This window comes from Enoplosus armatus, chromosome 6 (genome assembly GCF_043641665.1).
Source record: "Enoplosus armatus isolate fEnoArm2 chromosome 6, fEnoArm2.hap1, whole genome shotgun sequence".
NCBI classification, from domain to species: domain Eukaryota; kingdom Metazoa; phylum Chordata; class Actinopteri; order Centrarchiformes; family Enoplosidae; genus Enoplosus; species Enoplosus armatus.
The window spans coordinates 15,189,601-15,210,306 of record NC_092185.1 but is presented as its reverse complement, the minus strand read 5'-3'; the positions used below and the strand labels follow the sequence as shown (position 1 = coordinate 15,210,306).

General features: G+C 43.5%; 1 protein-coding gene across 1 annotated transcript; it reads right to left on the bottom strand.

The window, feature by feature from the left end:
• Positions 1–1,032: 1,032 nt before the first annotated feature.
• nuak1b (NUAK family, SNF1-like kinase, 1b) lies at positions 1,033–20,706 on the bottom strand. The gene is made up of 7 exons (XM_070907490.1): positions 19,501–20,706; positions 14,032–14,152; positions 9,641–9,792; positions 8,530–8,595; positions 8,285–8,404; positions 6,475–6,607; positions 1,033–5,402 (listed from the first exon to the last, which is right to left on the bottom strand). Exons 1-7 carry the CDS (start codon positions 19,798–19,800, stop codon positions 4,309–4,311), a joined length of 1,986 nt encoding a protein of 661 aa, XP_070763591.1. The 5' UTR covers positions 19,801–20,706; the 3' UTR covers positions 1,033–4,308.

Genomic DNA, 20,706 nt, shown 5'->3' with positions numbered 1-20,706 from the left:
ATGGAAGAGCAGACCAATGTTTATGCCCGCTAATGAGCTCGACAGGGTTGTATGTGAGGAATGAAACGAAAGTTGTGCCTTTAACAACACTTGGGCAGAAATACGATATGTTTGGAACATCATGAGCATACGATTGGACTGTGGCTAAATGGATTATTCTGCAGAGGTGGTTTAAAAACTCTCTGTGGATGTTTTGCTACTTGTTTCCACTGAGAAAACTGGTCACCATTGGAATTTATTGTAACCGGCAAGCTGACCAGAACTGCTGTTCTCTGTGAGGGACAACACTGCAAAATCTTTACAGCCACCTTTCAAGCCTGCAGGGAATGACTTTTAAATGCTTACTAAATATATTTTGGGTGGAGTATCACTTTAATATCCACCAAGTTAATTTAAGGCTGAGTCTGTGGAAACATTGGCTAATTTCAGTGCCCCAAAACTGGTGCATTCTCGTTGGTATTTCTGTTTTTGACAGTCTGGATGAGGTTTTAAGAAATTCTTTCAAACCGGGTCAAAATGACCTGGACTCTTGTAGTGTAGCGTTTTGACCCCAACCTTCTGCCCCATCAATGAATTAAATTTGGCATGTTAGAGTTAAGGATGAAAATAGAACAGCTTTGAAATATGGATCACCACTGCTGACCTCCTTCATGCATCATGTAGGTTTTTGGGTCACACATTCTTAAAAAGGAAAATAAATTAGGACATCCAATAATGGTTTGTTTTACACTTGTCCCCACTGTAAAAAGAAGAGCTGTGGATGAAGTATTTATAGTTCTGTCCCTGTCTTACCTCTGGGAATATTTGTTTATTCAATTTCACTACTGGATCAAATGAGACAGCAACCTTGGCCTATTTTGTGAATGGAATGGATGATGTTTGCAATGTGAATGTCATACAATTCAATATTATTGCCCACTAAGACTCATTTATACCTATATTTAATGGGGCTTTTCCTTGTCAACTTGAAGGAAATGTCCTAATTACACTTTGATGTAATTGTTTAACCACACACAGCATAAAAACGAACACTTGTAACTTTCAAGATCCATTTATTTGAGTTGATACAGTACTACAGAGGCATTGTGTTGAGTAGAAATACACCCGGATGGATGAATTAAGACATTTTACAAGATTTGAGGAACTCTTATTGGTTTGGTACTCTTAAAAATACACACTTGGCCACTGCCTTCACAATGAGATGATGCCACTCTTTTTTGATGGTATTTTCCAAAGCAGGCCAAAGCATGAACACGGAGTATTTTAACAACAAATTAAATGGCTTGATCACCAATAAATACAAGTATAAAAACACATTGATAATAATTTTCATTATCAAAAAAAAAAAAAGTTCATAAAAAGATACCAAAGGCACGCAACTTAATCCACCTTGGCAGTCCAGGATCACCAACAAAAAATAAAACCAAAAACTGTGGCAATAGCCAACAATAGTAATGAGCCGTAACGAAAATAATACTTAAATAACATAATAATACTAATTTATTATTATTGTCATAACAATATCCAGTCAAGTTTTCCTATGATTAGACTTTCTGCTAACTAACAGATATGCACCACTTATTTCCAGTTTGGCAGAGTTAATGTTTCATCATCAGATTCTTTCCATTGCTTTATTTCCTTTTTCTCCTGATGTTGCTCCAGCACTTTGGACCTCCCCTGCTTTGGTAGAGGTGGAAATGCAATTTTCTTAGGGTCAGCTATTGATATGTTAGTACATATTCTTGCATTTTCTTGCAAGAGTTGTTTTTTTCCATTTGGGGGTCGTTAATGGGCTTCTCTCACCCACAGGTGTATTAAAAACAAGGTGACAACACCAATTTCAGATCAGATTTGTCTGTTTCTGGAGAACTTTGAGGAAGGAAGTATTTTCTGCCATAACATAAAGCAATATAAAGTTTCTTATATTTTGGAAAATCAAAAACAGAAGCATAATAAAACAAAATACTAACATAGTATAATTTTCTCACTGTAAATCCAGTTGACAATAAAATGCAATACAAAAGGCAATAAAATGCAATAAAATGCAATATAATGCGCGACGGGTCTTTCATTTGAATCAATACCCAGGACCTTTCCTTCACACGAGAGGACCACTGAAAACATTCAACACGTGATCTATTTCCTCGGGGTCGTCTACTGCATGGTTTTCCATCCACATCATTTGATATTTTGGATGATGTCAGTCAGTTCTCCCACTTTTTGCTGCTGTTGAAACGTGCAACACACTTCCTAAAGCCATAGAGGACACATAAGTCACATACTGACTGACCCTCAAGACAAGCTGTATCAACAGCCTCCAGCATCTCAAATAAAAACTCAAAAAAGAAAAACAAAACAAAACGTGAGGCAAAGCCAATGTGGGGATGATTTCATTCACCAATGGGGATTCCCAAGTCAAATCCAAAGGACTCTCATTCGTCCCTGGCCTCATGTCAAAGCTTCACCACATCTTTGGTTTTAAACAAAAACTTTCCATCTACTCTTGCTACTCACTTTCTTTACTTTCACTATTCTACATTACAATTCCTTCAAAAATAATTCTAACCACCTGACCTTTCCTGTGTTTTACAGGAAAGTCCTCTCTAATCTCAGCAACTTTGCATGCATCACTCCTTCACACTCTTTCCTTCTCCCTCTAGCTATAAATCTCTACACACTGCCTCTCTCTTACTGTCAAATGAAAACAATAGCTGGCTAATTGTGCTTGGTTGACATAATGGACTAGTATACACAGCTGGAGGGCTGAGCATGGACCGCAGATCCCACCTGTGCTGAGTCGGGCTGGGGCTGATAGAGATCTCTAGCACCAACACGTCTCCAGCCTTTGTCTGAGGAATTTGCTGTGTCATCAGCAGGCTAAAACAAACCACCTTACTTAGCTCTTTTGAAGAGCTATGGATAAAATATGAACTAGTCTGACAATAGAAACCACCTTACGTGTCTTTGTGAAAAAAAAAAAAAAAACTGAATGTCTCACTAAACAGTCTGTTTTACCAGGTAGCCTTGAAAATGTGAAACAACCAAGGTTAGAGAGCCAGGCACATTCCAGGACTGTGAGATGGTGTCTGCGCCATCTCCCTTCACTAAATGTCCCACTAGGTGAGCCCCTCCAGACCTGGTGCTGCCAGCGAAACTGTGCTCAACCAAGCTGCCTAAACTGCTGACAAACCAAACTATGGGCTTAAAGACTGACAAAAACCACAGAGGAGGCCTGTAGATCCTGGCATATCTACATGTGATCCTACTTGTGGAAGGAACGGAGGGAGGAGACGAGACTGTTTGATCTCAACTGTCTGAGATTGACCTTTTGAACCTCAAAATAAGTAAAGCTAGTCAGCTGTGTGCTGAAGGCCCTGGGTCTCTCCACACTCACAAACAACATCATAAAAAAGCACAACTGGTGACAGGTTGGCCTGGCTTTTCCCTCCACTTTAAGGAAATGACATACATAATTTTTATTATGAATCAAAAAAGGCACTTCCTACATATTCCCTAGTATCATACACATATATAGGACATACGCTTTTATGAAGGTATATTTGCCTGCGTGTTTTACAAGCGCAGACACAGTTATATATGCTGAGTATATATATGTTTCTCATCACTGAGTAACATAATTATATATGTCAGTTCCACACAAAGAGTTGGACATAAGGAGCTTTGGACTCTTCCAGTAACAGCCAGCGCCCACCAGTTTTGCACTTAAAACTAAAAGCTACGAAAATATTAATAAATAATCAGCAAATGTCAGTTATTTTTGGAACAAGACCCTGGTTTGTTTCTTTTTTTTTTAAAGGAAGTAAAGATCACAAAAACATGTGCTCTGTGTGAGTTTTAAGGTGCTTTTGTAAACTCAAACTCAAAATTTGATGGTGTACAAGGAGAGCCAACCAGTGTCTGGTTGCTGCGTTTGTGATTCTGACTTGCCTTTTTGCTGAATATGTAAACATGTTGAACACAGCAAAGTCTATGGGCGGGCCAAGAAAGCAGACTGGGTGGCATTCTCTCGTGCCAGCTCCTTCTCTCTCTTGTTCACGAAACCCTAACTAAATTTCCTCTGGCCAGAGAAGTGCACCTAGGTGTGTACATCTGTGTGTGTATATGTGTGTGTAGAGACATATCATTTCCATCAAGATTTTATCCCCATTTGGAAAACCACAACTCCCCAAAAAGATGTATCCCAGTAACACACTGGTCGTTAATGTCACCCATATACATCAGTAGACACACATACACACACAGTCATTTTCAAAACCCTCTGCTTCCTCTCTCTCTGCCACCCATCTGTTAGGTGAGGTTGCTGCTGATGTCCAGGGCTTGCTGGTACACCTGAGTCATGTCCTCCAGGTCCCCCAGCAAGGAGAAGCTGCCATTGTCCCCTGGGGAGCCTTTCGTTTTGGGGCCACGGCTGAACTTGGGTCCCTGGAGAGGAGGGGCTGCCTGGAAGCCCTTGAAGTTGGCGAGCTGCAGCAGGTTTTCAGCCGAGACGCAGGCCCTGATGTTTGGGCGGAGGTGGGTGGTGGAAGGATGCCATTCAGCCCCCCCGAGGGAGCTGGGCGACAGGGACAGGACGGAGCTGTCCTCTCCAACTATGCTGGAGGGCCGACTCTGACTGCGGGACAGACCAGAGTCAGTTGAGGGAGGAGGCTCACCAAGGACTCCAGCCACCGCTGCCGCTGAGGGAGGCCCGCTGTAGGTGGAGTATTTGCCGTTTCGTTTCAAGATGCCCTTTCTCCCCATCGCTCTCTTAGGTGGGGAGGTGGCTAGCAGTGACATACTGGCACCCCCTAAAAGCTCGGAGGACTCGCTGCGCTCTGGCGAGGAGTAGTACCCTGATTCCCGCTGTTGGTTGTTCTTCAAGATGCCTTTCTTGGGCAGAGAGGGCACCATCTTAGCCGGCGAGCCTCCTCCCAGAGTTGGCTCCTCTTCCTCTCGATCTGGACTTGAAGCTTCCTCTCCCCCTTCAGCTTGTTGAGGCAGCACTGCATGGCCCAACTCCACCTCCTCCAGACTGGTAGACTGTTGCTCCTCAGTAACCCTGGTCTTCAGGATCCCCTTGGGTCTCTTCAGACCTGGCTTGTCCTCTGCTCCAGCGTGTGTCTGTCCTGACTCGACATTTTCCTTCTTGGACTTTTTGGGCCTCTGGCGCAGCAGTTGGGGCATGGCTGCAGCTTTGGCTCCAGAACCACGTGGCTCAGTGCGGTTCTGCCAGTCGATGAAGCGGGCCAGCATGGGCGAGCCTCCGTGGTCTCGTTGGGCCTCGCAGTCACACACACTGTTCTTCCAGCCCCAGTTTACCCACCAGTGGTTGGCTATGTCCTCCACTGTGGCCCGGCGTTCAGGGTTCACCATCAGCATCCAGCGGATCAGTCCACGGGCATCTAGCAGGAAACAGAACAAGAACAATCTGTAAGCATTCTCCTATGACCCACCACTTGGCATTAAATGCTATTTGATAACATTATAAGCTATTACAGAGTACTGAATGGAGAAGTGGAGCTGAGTTCGACACTGCCAGCACTACCTGAGGCTGTCTAAAGTCAAAGATGCTGGAACTGGCCATGTTTGAGGTGGGTTTTCATTAAATAAAGGAATAATTAAGGCTGTGTGTACAGATTTGGTGATAGAATTGTTTTTCATCATGTTACTTTTTACTTTCTTTTACAGAGGTTGCAATTATTTAATTTAGAGGCTTTTAAAAACAAATGCAGTGCTTTTATACCCTTACTTAAAGCATTAGCCACTAAATATTTTTCATGATTATTTTTCCATTGTTCAGTTTAAACCACAACAATCCATCTCCAGTTAAATAACATGACACATGGTAGTGACAAGAAGTACCCCATGTGAGTGTCTTTGGTAGTTTACTAACATTCAGAACTCAATAATAATGGGCATAAAAACAACATTGTTTTTCACAATTGCTCTGTTCTGCAGAGATTTCAATGGAATTTCTGCATTCCATTTGCTACCATGTAGTTGAGTTCCTGAACCAATTAAACTTAAAAGTGAATATGTTAATATGCAACAAAAAAGAATCAATGAGTAGTAAGTTTGTAGATTAGGTGATATAATTGAGTTTCTTTAAATTGTCTGGACAAGAAGACATCATAAGTAATGGATTGTGCAGATTCTACTATATGTGTACATTGAGAGCACTCTGATCGATATTCCATTCAACAGTTTATGGACCAACGTCTCAAAGACTTTCAAGTGTTTTCTGGAATTTACATAAGGAAGCGAGTCCTGTAGAATTTATAGGCAGAAAGTCAGGGGTTGATGGTTTCAGTTTCTGACAAATGGTGTACCTCACTGACTCTATCTGCGGCCCAGCTGAAGTACATTTGCCAAGTCTAGTTTATGGTATAGTTTTATAAAGGCCACTGGGATCTGGGTGTGTTTTCCCTGCATGACATAAACCAGGAGAAATACGAACAGAGGTTCTTGTAGTACCTGAGGACTGAGTGGGCTCTTTGTACTCGCCGTTGCTTATCTGGCGAATGAGGTTCTTGTGGTCTCCCCCATCAAATGGCATGGTCCCGTAGACCAGGGTATACAGCAGCACCCCCAGAGCCCAGCTGTCCACCTGGTGGAAACAAAAAGCTGGTCATAAACTAGTTCATTCAGTCATACACAGAACACACATATGCCTATAAAATGAGCCATATATACTGTACGCGGCGAGCAAATAAAACAAAGAGTTGTAATGGAATGAAGAGTTATTCATGTCATTGAAGTGAATGCTGTGGAATGAGCTCAGCTTTGCGCAACCATCAGAGCAGACTTTTGAGTTATGCTCCTCAGTTTATTTTGACATTAATAAGCATCACAATCACTTTTTCACGCCAACATCACACATGAACATCTCTGCTAAAGAGCTTGTGACGCTGCAATGCTTCTCCAGCATGTCTTTCACAGAAACAATAACAAATGCCAGTGCTCTGGTGGGAAATGGCTTGTTCCACTGCAGATAAATCCTCTCTCCTTATCTGTCAGGCAGAAGCAAGCACTTTCTGACCACCGACCTAATGCAATGTGGCTTTCTAAGTAAGCGGTTACATAAGACTTTGTGTCTGGGGCATGAGGAGATGCAGAGCCACGTGGGAAGTGGTGGGAATGGAAGGGGGTAATGAGTCCAGCAGAGATGGCAGTCGTGATATCAGGGCCTCTGATGACTCGCCGGTAACGCGTTGCCATTCAGTGATCAGCAGATGTCTCAGTATGTGTGTGTGTATATGACAAAGAGGGAAATGTGATGTGTGTGTGTATTAACTGTGGTTTGGGGATGATGCGATGTCCTGAGGAATGTGCTTCTGATGGTGGCAGTTAGAGCTTTGCGACATTGTCTAGGAAGAGGAAATCAGATAGGGCCAGTTAAGGAGCTAGTGTACTTCCTCTAAGGATCTGGACCCACATCAAGAATGTTTCACTCTCCTGTTGCCATTGGTCCATTGAAGAGGGCGAGACAGGGCACGCACTATTGTTGTGTTCTATTTTCGTTGCCTGTGTTTGCTGTAATTTGTGGCCTCACCCCAAACGGGGTTCTGTAATTTCGATTGCAATCGGACGGCTGTAGTTTTTAGCACTCTGGAGTAAATTATAGTGAATTACGCTAAATTAAATGGTTGGACTTGAATATCTAAAAATGCAAGTTTTTTTCCCCCTCTGTTGCTTTGTTTTATGTAACTGATGCAATTTTAGAGACAACGCCCTTCAGAATGACTCTGGAATTGCCAGATAAGTGGCTTTGGGGAGACATTTTCACTCTTTCTTTCACCAAAACTATTTGACTTTGACCGTGAGCGTCTTTTTGAGGCTGTGGAGCTCATTCCAACCCCATTAAGATGAGGATAAAAGTGAGCAAAAACTATCCTCCAGTTCCTCACTTCAAAGGACCAGACATTGTAGGAAGGGGAGGACAGTGGAGGGATGCACACAGTATCTGAGCTGACCCACTGTGGAGCTGTAAGAGAGACCTCCCTCTGACTGGAGACCAATAGTAATCCCATCAAAGAAGCAGCAAATAAAGCCTATCCACCTCTTTGTGTAAGGAGTGTGTGATGATGCTAATCACTTGTGAGATAATAATTATGAAAAGTATATAAGGTGAGAGATCTAGGAGGTTCAAAACGAATTTAACAGCTAGCCAGGACAATAATGATGATGATGGATTAATAAAAGGAAATCATGTCCTGGAAATCAAGTTCACACACAAATAGCTGGGGTTTCAGTCATTGTCATTTACTGGTTCACTGGGTCTCACCTCTGGGCCACGGTACGGTCTCCCATTGACGATCTCTGGTGAAGCGTAGAGTGGGCTGCCACAGAAGGTTTGCAGAAGCTTGTCCTTATGGTAGAGGTTAGACAGCCCGAAGTCAGCAATCTGTGGAAACAGGGGTACATGTGAATTTTACACTTTACACACTTTTATCCCTCATACAAAGATAATTTGAGGTAAGGTATTATAGTCCTGTGGGTAACGCATCACAGATCAAGGGGCAAACTTACCTTAATATTACAGTTTTCATCCAGTAGCACATTTTCCAGTTTCAGATCCCTGTGCACCACGCCATTCTGCGAGACAATGAGAAAAAACAAAGTAATGATTGATTAATCTATCAATGTATTATTCATGAGAGACTGATCCAAGTTATAAACAGTCCATTGTATTAAGAGGTGATTTACTCTGACAAAGCGAGCTTGTGGCTCTTGGGGGAAATCAAGGCAGCCTGTTGGTCTAGTACGCCTTAATTGGTCTTGTCCCCTCTGGGGTCTTTATGCTGACATCTGCTGTGATTTTCTTTTTAAACCGACTCACATATGTCACATAAACATGAGCCTGTAATTACCACCCTGTATGAATGATGTTCTCACAACATCTTGGGATTAAAAAACAACTATGCTGCTAATGCCTGGGTTTAAAAAAAAAGCCTGGAATTAACATGTGGTATGCAGACAGACAGAACCCAGCTCAGATGTGGAGGGGTGACTTCACCCATCAGGGTTGCGCTCTGTATGGCATCTCCCATTGGCTATTGCTTGGCAGGGAATTCTGTGTTCACATGGCCCTGATTGGTGGATACAAGGAAGAAATGGTTGCTTGCTTGTTGTGTCAGTGACTCACACCACCCCACCCGGCGGGAGGTTGTGCTTGGTGGTGATGATTCATCATTCATGGCTGTCTGGGACCTCCTATCTGAGGACCATGACATCAGCCCTATCTCCAGCTGAAGAGGGAGTTAGTGAGGTGTGGAACAGGGTGTGGCTAAATCTCTGAGGGAAAACTTTGGGGGTATCTCAGGACATCCATCAGTGTGTCAACAGATGAGGACAGAATTAATGCAGGGCCTGTTTGGTACACTGTATCCGAGTGTAAGCCTGAATTAAACTGGCCTGTGTTCCATCGTTACTCTGAAACAGATGACTCCCTAACACCAGCTCGCCAAGAAAAGCATACTGTGTAGGGCCTGCAGATTAACAGGCTATAAGGCTGACTGTGGAGGTGCATGGTTAATGTTAGAATAAGCATGCTGCGGCCTGGAAAACAGTCTGGGTGTGTGTGTGTGAGAGAGAGGCAAAGAGAGATGCTTTTCTCTATGTATAATATGGGCTTTCTCACCTTGTGGCAGTGGTGCACGGCGGAGACTATCTGTCTGAAGAAGTGTCGCGTCTCCCGCTCGCTCAGGCGCCGGCGCTCGCTGATGTAGTCATACAGCTCACCCTTGCTGGCGTACTCCATCACAATCACGATCTTGTCCTTGTTCTCAAACACTGAAAAATGATTTTTTAAAAAAACAATTGGAGTCCATCAATATGTACTTTCAGGAAAATACATCTATATTAACAGAAAGAGAGATGGGAGGACAGCTTATAAAGTCATTCCATGTTCATTCAATCATGTTAAAATCACAAGTGGACATTGTGTAAAAAGCAGAGTAATCCAGTTCACCCCCCTTTAGTTTTGGGACAGGAATCCAAATTCCAGGGGAGCACATTACATCTCAATTCTTACACTTCTCCCAGGGTTACATCACCCAAACCCCACCTCATGTGTCTGGCTCCTTCACAACATTGCAGGGAGGGGCTGTTAACTCAATCAAGCCCACTCCTCAGAGACCAGATCGAGTGGAGAGCAGTGAAAACAGAGAGAACGCAGCAACCAAGTCAAGGAGAGACAGAGTTAGCTTGTACAGAGGGTACACTGTAGCGTCAAGCGACGCCCTTGACACATTGCACTTCAGCTTCACATCATGTCAACACATTTCACAACACATTCCCACATTCTTAACCACCATAGTGTCCATCTGATTGGAAAATATCACATAAATTATTGTACAACAGTTTATTATGGCAACAAGGAGCAACTTCCCCTTCTAGCAGAATTGGGCTCATAATTTCTCAGAAAAAGAAATGCTTTACTCAATTCATGACTCAACACGGGTAAGAGCATCTGCTTTTTATTTTAAGCAAATTGCTAAAACTTAACTGTCTGTCATGTGTTTTTGTGTGTGCACAATAATGGAAGCCAAATAATATTCATGTCACTGTTCTTCTGTCTTCTATTTACTCATTAAAGTCAAAGTAGTGACAATATACTGTATCTGCCGTCAGAAGGTCGGCATTTTCTTTAATCTACGTTAGCTTTTACATCTGACACACGCTGAATTTTTGTATGACCAAAAAAAATCAAGAATAAGGATATGAAACAATGCTGGATAATTAATCATCAATCTGACTTTTAGAAGAGACAACAACATGATTAAAAAAAAATTTTTCATTAGCTAACAGTATCATTAGAATCAAAATGGTGACTTGTTACACATCTGGTGACTGGAGAAAGTCACGTTATTACAGTTGCATTACTATCCAACTGTAGTCACCAAACATATCATTCTGTGTCAGTATTTAGCCTTGTGGTGTATAATTTTAACTTGGCAACGTAATTCTCTCCCAGCGCCTTGGCATGAAGGGAATGAAAATGGTTAGGCAGAGAGAGAGAGAAAGACCGAGGGAATACTGAGGAGATGACAACAACACAGTCAGCCATGTTGCTCCGTATTGTGTGGGTTGATTTTCCCACACAGCGGGGTCACCGGGGGTGAGGGCCTCTGCTTTCTGCACCCTTGAGTGAGCACCTTCATAGTTTGTCACACTACTTTCCTCACTCCCCTCCCGGGGTCCTTTTAAAGATATAATCCTCTCCAAAAACACACAGTTGCTGAGTGATGGTAATGCTCCCCAATTGTGACTGTCTGTCTGGCTGCTCAGGACGTAACAGACGGGATGTAAGCCAAGCACCCGCAAGGGCAGAACAGATCCAGATCTTCCGATTGGTGGACAGAGTGGTGACCTAGGGTGACATTCACAGTGATCCGTGATGGGGTTGTACTTGGAGAGCAAATTCTCAGCTTGCACTCCCATTTACCTTTGACCCCTAGTGGTGAAGTAATTACCTGGCTTACATAACTTGGGTTTGTTACAGCCTGTTGGGTACGCCAGCCACCACCACAGCCTCGCTGTCACTCATTGGGCTTTTGTTCTCAGGTCAGGCCCACACATCTGACTAATTATCACCTATTGTCCCATTATCTACACTGACGATAGACCACTGTTGCAAGCTTGCATAGGGGGCAATAAGCAGCGTACTACTGATGCAGACAATAAACAAGCAAGTGTTCTTAATTGGTCTTATTTACTGAATGAGCTCCCATAACAAAAGAGTTTAAATTACTATCTAGGCTTATATCATCTCTAGCGAATTCACTCTCAGCAGGGTGAATGGTTTTATGTCTGTTCTAATTTTATTTTTCCTCCTTATTTTCCTTTTCCCTCATAAAGGAATAGTTTGACATATTGGGAAATACATTTATTCACTTTCTTGTTGAGAGTCAGATGAGAAGATATCAGATACCACTCTCATACCTGTACGGTGAATGTGACGCTATAGCCAGCAGCCAGTTAGCTTAGCTTAGCATTGAGACTAGAATCAACTAGAAACTAATTAACATGTTCCTTCTTTGTATAAGTATAAAGACAATAATTTGTGATTTTATGGAGGTGTATGTTTCAGACTATTTCTAGGTCAGGTGGAGTTGCCAGGCTAACCAACATAGACTCCAGGAAGTCATTGCTCCTGGCCAAGAAATAGTTGGGCATAATTCGGCTAAGCTAACCAGCTGCTGGTTGTAGTGTCATATTGGTATGATGCTCCTCTCATCTGACTGTCGCAAAGAAAGCAAATAAGCGTATTTCCCAAAATTCCTTTCCCTTGTGTCAGCCTTAGCTATACAGCTGTTATCTCTACATACACGAACAAGCGAGGAACATTTTAGTTGGATATATCAATTTGTTGCACCAGGGTACATAGTTATGCCTGAGGAGTGAAGAGCAAAATCTGCTTTTAAATGCCCCGCACAGCATGCTGATGGATGCAGAATGTGAGGGAGTGGTAAAAATCAATCTTCACACACACATCTGGTTCAGCTTTGCTTCACACAAGGCAGTTAGCAGGGGCTGTTGAAGAGGGTGTTGCCGGATACACAAATCTCGGGGCCTCCTATATATCTCTAAAGCAAGGCTGGGAGGAGGCCAGGCCACAACAGTAAACGCTGGGTTTGAGGAGAAACACCAAAGAGCGAGAGCAATGAGTCTGGTCGAATTTGTTGGTGGAGAAGGCTGCTTATAAAGGGAGGCAGCACACATAGGAACACCATACAGCCTCCTTGGGAGTTCATAAAGCTGCATGTTCTTTTAATCATTCTCCTACAAAACACAAAAAACTCGGCTGCACTTCAGCCCTCCAGTTGACCACTGGCACGTTCCCATGACAAATAGTGATGTTTGTTACATATTCACATTGCTGATAACGACCTGGGGACTTTGAAACTGAACAAAGGACAGTGGGTACGCCAATTTGGGCAGTGGCACACAACCGGCTGCCATTGTACCAGGGCAGCTATCCTGGAAAGGGCATTGAAACTGTTGCTTTGTTGACATAGGCATAAAAATAGTCACGAGTCACAAATCATATGAAACCGACTCACAATGCAGCACCTTGTGACTTTAATTGCCTGCACATAGGCCCAGACTACATTATAAGGAATGATTAATTGCAAGCAATATGTTGAAAAAATTCAATGGGAATTGTTCAACCTTTACACTCACCATTAATTCTAATCTACGTTTTCTTCCAGTGAGGTTAAGGTCATTCAAAAGGACTCGGAGGTCCCAAAGAGTAAATATACAAGCCATTTAAGCCTGACTTGAAGGCTTTGATATTTAGAGAGTTGTTTCCTGGGGTAGATACATGTTGACGTTGCTCCAGGGGAGGCTTAACTCCTTTCCTCCCTCAGCACAGCACTGGACCGGAGTCAGACAGGGTGCAGGCCTGGGTGACTGAGGTCAATTCAGCGTCTCCCTAGCTATACACACACACACACCATACATGCACACAGGCTCATACATAGACACAAATATACAAGGACTTATGCAGACACACATATATGCAAGCACACACACACATACAGTACACACAAGTACAGTCTGGTTCCCAGCTGCAGTTGTCTCTAAGTATCAGCAGATGTCTGGCCCTGAGATCAAGACCAGAGAAGACAAGAGATGAGACCTCTTAGATGTGGGAGAGGCAATCCCTGAAAATACCACCCCTCTTACACACACATACAAACTTTCAACACACACACACACACACACACACACACACACACACACATTCAGAGAGATCCAGACGCACACCGTCAAAGCCATCCAGACTTTTACTGGCCGAGGCAGCCAGACAGAGCAGAGAAGATGAATAACATCCCAGAGCTGTAGTCCAGGTCTTATTTTGACATCTGCATGTCATAACATGACAATCCTGCAGCTTGGCCACGAGTGCTGAATGAGCCGAGGGAAGGGTGAATTTTGTGTGATTTTGTTTATATGTGTTCAAGTCAAACGAGTGTGTATGATTTGTCGTGTGTGTGTATTTTCAGACATGCAGCAGACCCTCACCTTCATATATAGAAATTATGTGTGGGTGGCGGAGGGATGACATGATCTCAATCTCTCGGCGGATGTGAACCATGTCCTGCTCATCCTTGATCTTCTCCTTCCGAATTGACTTGATAGCCACCTGTAAACAGAGGACAGAAGACACTTTGATCAGATGACTTATAGCAACATAAAATTTACATGTCAAAGCAATAGATAGCTTGGGTGTAACAGTTTAAAACATATTTTCCTTTTTTTCTCCACTTAAACTGATTGCATAAATATGTGGATTTAATTTGGAAACGGAAACTGCCAAAGAAAACGGTAAAGTAAGACTAAAGGACAACACATTTAGAGTCACACTCTTATCTTATCAGTGAACTTTAAAATGTACATGGCTCTTGCAGAGTACATACTGCACAACACATGACGTCTGTCACAGTAAAAACATGTGAAGCATGTATTGCTACATTTCTTTCCTATTAAACTCTGTACTTTATCAACCTCATTTACCTCCCCTCTCAGGGGTCCTATAGGGCATGTATAACAACCTTTGACCTCATCACCAGGCCTTGCTGTCATGACAGCCAGATGAGTCAAACAAGGGGGAGGTGTCATCTTGGTCTCACACTGTGCAATTTACTCAAAATGAAGGCACTCTCCTTGAGAAAAACAACCAGACACGTGGTGCCATAATGGAGGCTTGCTTTGTAGCTGGGGCCTGCATGTAACCTGGTATTAGTCAGTGTTTGGGCTGGGTCTCTTATCTGGGGCCCCAACCCTTTCTCTAACAGAGAGATCATAAGTCAGATTCATATGGTGAAACATGGGATTTCCATATCAACTGTCTATCTGGAAGCGGCTGTTGTTAGAAAGAAAGACAAAGTTCCTTCAGCCATGCTAGCGCACAGTGATGCTACCATGGTCATAATGACAAAGCTAATGTTTAGCAGGTATAATGTTTACCATATTCATCATCTTAGTGTAGTGTGTTAGCATGCTAACATTTGCTATTAAGCACTAAACTGCTGAGGCTGATGGGAATGTCATTGGCTTTGCAGGTGTTTGATCATAGAACAAGAGGAAAAGTCAAGGGATCACCAAAGTTGCTGCATTTCATCCAGAGGGGACAGTAAATGTCTTTACTAAATTTCATGGCAATCCATCCCATAGTTGTGGAGACACAACCAAAACCACAAATGTGAACAGCATGGTGGTGCTAGTGGAAAAGTCAGGGGAGTAGGCTTCATCATCTGGACAACATGAATGTCTGCACAAGATTCCATGGCAATCCATCCAATAGGTGTTGAGATATTTCAGTCTACACCAAAGAGGTGAACCAACTCAATGACCGACCAACATTGCCATCTATAGGGGCAATGAGGACCAAAAGTATCATGAAAAAGAGGTAAGCAAGGTGTTAAATGGTTTCTGAAGGAAGGCAGGGAGGCAGGTCAGAGTGCTCCTCCATAAATCAGATGTCGCTATTAACCTACACAGCCGTGTTTCCTCCCCTGTCAGAAGGTCCTTGAGAAGACACTGAATCACAACCCGGCCTCTTATTTTTAGTCATTCTGATTAACAACAGCCAATGGCCTACTTTTGAAATAGCCTGAAAAGCTGGCCTGCTGGGAGTTTTATGGAGGAATCAAGAGAATGGGCAGGGGTTGAGGAAGTGATTCAGTCTACTTGCCTTGCCAACTGGCCTTCTACAGAAGGTTCAACAGTCAACAGCTACACTTTGCCTTACGATTTGACGATTTTTCACTGTCATGGCAATGCCACCAGGGTAAGAGTCAGCCACAACAGGATGCATTAAAACCTCCTGCATTTGCACTTCTTAAATAAGAGGTTAGCAGCCTTCTCCAAATAAACCAATCGAGAGTACACAGTCTAGCACATGTCACTATAATTGTAGCCTAAACATTCTGGATTGAGTCCTGGGTTTGCTTTGATCAGGCCTGTATAGAGTCTGTTTGGTCTGAATTCTGTTAGTTTAAACTTTTGTCCTCTCCTAGCTAAGCGGTAGTATTCTGAGGAGCCCAGCTTTATTCCATGCAGCAGAAACCACAGGCAGTAGCGAGTGCCAAGCTAATTACCGTGTACATCAATAAAAATAACCCCAAACCGGAATAGTTCCCTTCCAGAGCATGCCTTGATTACATAGAATTTAAAGAAATGATACCATAATAAACAGGGGTCCAGGGGGTCCACATGCTGTGTTCTTAATTGGTAAAAGTTGTTTGTGTCTTAACACTGATGTTTTCCTTTACCTCATCAGATTCATCAACATTTTATCACCGATCCCCAAAACGTGAGTAACATTTTTGACTTTGGTGTTTAGCAGTAAGGCAGAATGTGAGTCACCTTCCTGGATTTAATGTAGGAATTAATTCAAGAATTCATTAATTTAGGCAACAACTGCGAAATGACCTACCAAAGTTACACACAAAGGCAAGAAAACTTTCTCTGTGTAACTGCTGCCTAAAACCAAAATGGTCTTTTCTCCTAAAAGGGTAGTAATCAATCTTTAACAGCCATGAGCTTAATTCCACACTGTATGCTAACTCATTGAACGAGCCAGCTCTCCCACATTGGGCTTGAGACAAAGCCAGGTATCTCTTGTGTATCTCCTCATGTTCCCCTGCCCTGACCCTGATGTGGATCATTAAACAGGACTGCAGATCAGCCACTTGCCAGCTGGCTGGGCTGGCTGACACAGCTACGCTTGTCCTTAAGTGGATCCCTATTACTGTCACTCACAGTAAACAGGCGCTGCACTGCTGCCCACGCTGGCCTCTGCCAGGTATGGGGCAGGCTTCGCCTGGGCCCCCCCACCCTCCTTGTTTGGAACAGAGCTTGTTTGAAGTGAAAGTCCATGTTTCGCTTCACTGGAGCCTGACATCTTCCTGCACTTTCTCAGGCCATTAAAATAGATGAAGTATTCATCACAAGCTCACCCTTCCCTGCATTTTCTAAAGATCATGATCATCTGTTGTGTTGAGTGTGTCTGAGTCACAGTAAGGGGGGGGGGGGGCAGAGAGAGTGAGTGAGTGGGAGGAAGAGGCCCGTCACTTAGGCCCGAGAACTATATTCTCAAACACAGCCAGGAATCATAATACCTCATCAACGGCACCACATATAGCAGAGGAATGTCAGTGTTTTCCCCTCTTGTGTACCTCTCCAGTGAATCCATTGTTGGGGAATGATGTAATCTGGTGCTTTAAACTCATACTAATATGACTCTCTAACCCCTTTAACTGAGGCTGTCCCTCTCTTGTTATGGTGGTGGGCTTCCCTGTGTCTCTGTGCTAACTGCCCACCCCCTCCAGTCTGTGATGGATCCCCCATACAGGATATTAACCTTCCCCTTCTATCTAATTTCCTGCTGTGGATGGCCTTTCATGTGTCACTGCTCATTTAAGGCCCTGCTGTCACCACAACCTTTTCACTATGGTCATCTAGATGGCGTATATTACTCATTAAGACACACACAGTGTGTCTTCTGTCTTTCTCACAAGTATACAAACATGAAACACATCCACTGGAGGCATGCACAAACACATGAGCTTGTGCATGTGTCACATATCCCGACTATGATCTCTATGATCAATTGCACTCCATATAATGTTGGATTTCCACTGAGCTGCCAAGCAGTACAACATATGGCTTTGCAGATTAAAGTAGACAGTCACTCAGTTCCACTTTCGCTGACACACTGAATGTGCCCACATCTAATCAATCCACACATGTCCATATACACAAAAAGTTCTCAGTCTGTCTCCTCGCTTAGCTCTCTCTGCTCTCCTCATTTGGTTTGTGGAACGAACCAGGAAAAGGTACGGGGAGTCAAGATGATTGCATAACAGTCAGACCACGCTGCTGCACAAGGGACTACCTTTGAGTCAGAGGTCATGTAAACTCTAGCAACGCAGTGCCAGACACACGTGGCCCGTGAGGTGGCCGGCAGTCATGCTCTGTCTGTTTTCTGCTGGTGCTCCATGTGCAGAGGCGTTGATTCTTTAAGGGCTTCCCTAAGATATACAAACTCCCACGTGAAACACAGTGGTGCAAGGAAGTCCTACACTTCACTGACATGCTATTTTAAGTCTGAATGCTATGTTCAGGACATAGCAGCAGATTGCAGGAGAAAGGAAGGAAGGGATTATTTGTATACTGACAGGTGTTTCTTTTATTTCGTCCACCCCATTTATATCTGTGAGGGTAGGCTAAATAACACCTCTCTATGTAATGCAATACACTTCAACAGCACCACAAACTACATCCTCCAAAGTGACCATATAGTTGAATCAAGTTTCAACAAAAACTGAACATTATAACCTTCATGAAGGTAGGATTTACTGCAGACTGCATTCGTTTTAGCTAGGTGTACCTAATAAACGGTAGAGACCGTAAACAAATATAGTCCTTGTGTGAGTGGTTGTCAATTACTGTTGCTTGTTCAAACAATACATTTCAGAATGAAAAAACAGTCTAATAAATGTTCCAAAGCCAACAACTTGAGCCAATTTGAACTCTTAGAGAAACAGTATCTCAAACTCACTCCTGTCAGAATAAGACATTTTGACCCTTCCAGTCAATATGCATTGTGCAATTGTACAGTGCTAGTGAAAGTAAAATACTTCACATTAGAGCTGCTGCCATGGTAACAATGAATAGGAAAACATACTGAAGAAAGGACAAGGAGCCAAGTGGGACAGGCCAAGAGAGAGTAAGCCCTACCGGAGGGTTTATGGTCCCCCTATCAAGCATGCATTTGCCAGGAGCTATGAAACCATTGGGGGACACTGACCTATACTGAGTTTTCCCCCCCTGGCACTCTCAGTGCATGGAAAGTTCCTCATGTCCTGCCAGAGTGGGCACAGGGGTCAAATTTTACCACACGTGGAAATATTTAGAGGGATGTGCTGGTCTGCAAGAACATAACAGCAGATGGTGAGTTTACTGCGGCAAGGACAGCCAGTACGTTTTTTTTATTAAGAAACAGAAAGTGGTGGACTGACCTTTGCAAACACAATCTGGCCACACAGTAAAACACAAACAAAACCGAAAGGATATAGCCTGCGTCTTACAACACTGAGCAGAAATATGAGTGGGCCCTAGCAGTATCTCTGGGGGACTGTTAGCTGCTTTCATTGATGCTTACTGGGATCACTTAAGTCGCATCAGTCAGTCAGTAGCCGGATTTGCACTCCAGCATCCGGTCGTGAGGCCCCGCATAGGATGAGGCGTGTGCAGCCACAACTCCCAGGCCCCATGGGCCTTTTTGAGCACAGGGGGAATTCCCAGCGGGGGGTGGACATGCACACGCCTTTGAGCAACAAAGCACTTATTTTAGGACCAGTGCTGTTTGTAGTGGCTACTAAAAAGGGCTTTACAAAAGTATGCATGTATAACAAGCGTCTGGATCCACTAAAAGCATCATGCCAGATGTTTACATCTGTTTAGAGCGTCTCTTAAGTGGCTCACCTCTCTGCCGGAGTGCCGCTCAATGGCCTTCTTGACTTTGCCATAGGTGCCTCTTCCCAGCGTCTCCAGCAGCTCGTAGCGGTGTTTCAGGTTATGCTTGTGGTGGTGTTTCTTCACGCCCGAGTTCCTCCGTCCATCACTGCTTGCCGGGGTCTCTTCGGGAGAGTTGCCGGCAGGTAGGGGTGGAGCTGGAGGTGGAGGGGAGAGGTCACCTCCCGCCGATTTGCCCGCAGAGGTTTGGCCCTTCTGGGCCTCGGCACGGGTTGCCCCCCGGTGGGGCGATAAATAAGCGGTTTCCATCTCACTAGGGAAGTGTTCAAACAACCTTCCCACTGTTAAATATTTCAAACTACCTACCTAATTGATAATATAATACTTATAGGTCTAATAATAGTAATAATAAATAAATAAATTACAAGGAATAACGCGTAGCCTACTAGTCATATTATCAGGCCACATGTGGAAACTAACATTTCCAGATTGTCTTGGTTGATCAATTGGCTTTGATCAAAGTGAACAGAGATTTCTCCTCCTATCTATTCATCTTATTATCGCTATATAATCACTCTACTAATCGATTAAGCACAAAAAGTCTCAAAGGACATTATCGGTTTATAATTAGCGGATACATAGTCCTATATCACCGGATAAAAATTAATTATAGTGCCAATTTATAATAAAATATGTAGTCAGGTTTCGACAGCAGGCAGCATGCCGAAAGCTGAACACACTTTCGATTTAAAGATGATATGTTGGCTATAATGTATGCGCAAGCTCTATCCCAAATAAAATAAAAATGACTAAATAAATAGGTCTGATCTCCTCACTCCTCAATTGACTGGCATGATCTAGCTATGGTTAATTCTGGCTCGCTCACATTATCTGTCGTCCTAAACGCTGCCAACATCACCGACTCACATCTAAAAGGCGAGAAAGCTGCGACGAAACCGGCGTTTTGGATGAAGATGACCCTCATTTTGTCCACGGCCCAGGTACAGCTCCTCATTCATCTGGACTCTGTCTATTGTGCGACTGCATGCTCCGTGCAGTGGTCGACGGTGGTAGAGGTGCGCTGTGATCGGACACTATCTCAAGCTGAGACGTTTTGGACATTGCCATGGTCGTTTTGCTGCTCCCCTGCTTCTTCTTCTTCTTCTTCTTCTTCTTCTTCTTCTTCTTCGTGTGCCCGTCTTCTTGTTTCTCCAA

Excerpts from the sequence above, each read along its gene's own strand:
- nuak1b (XM_070907490.1), bottom strand. The coding sequence starts at position 19,800 with ATGGAAACCGCTTATTTATCGCCCCACCGGGGGGCAACCCGTGCCGAG. Across the intron at positions 9,793-14,031 it reads CATAATTTCTATATATGAAG|TGTTTGAGAACAAGGACAAG; the intron begins GTGAGGGTCTGC and ends ATCATTTTTCAG. Across the intron at positions 5,403-6,474 it reads AGAGCCCACTCAGTCCTCAG|ATGCCCGTGGACTGATCCGC; the intron begins GTACTACAAGAA and ends GTTTCCTGCTAG.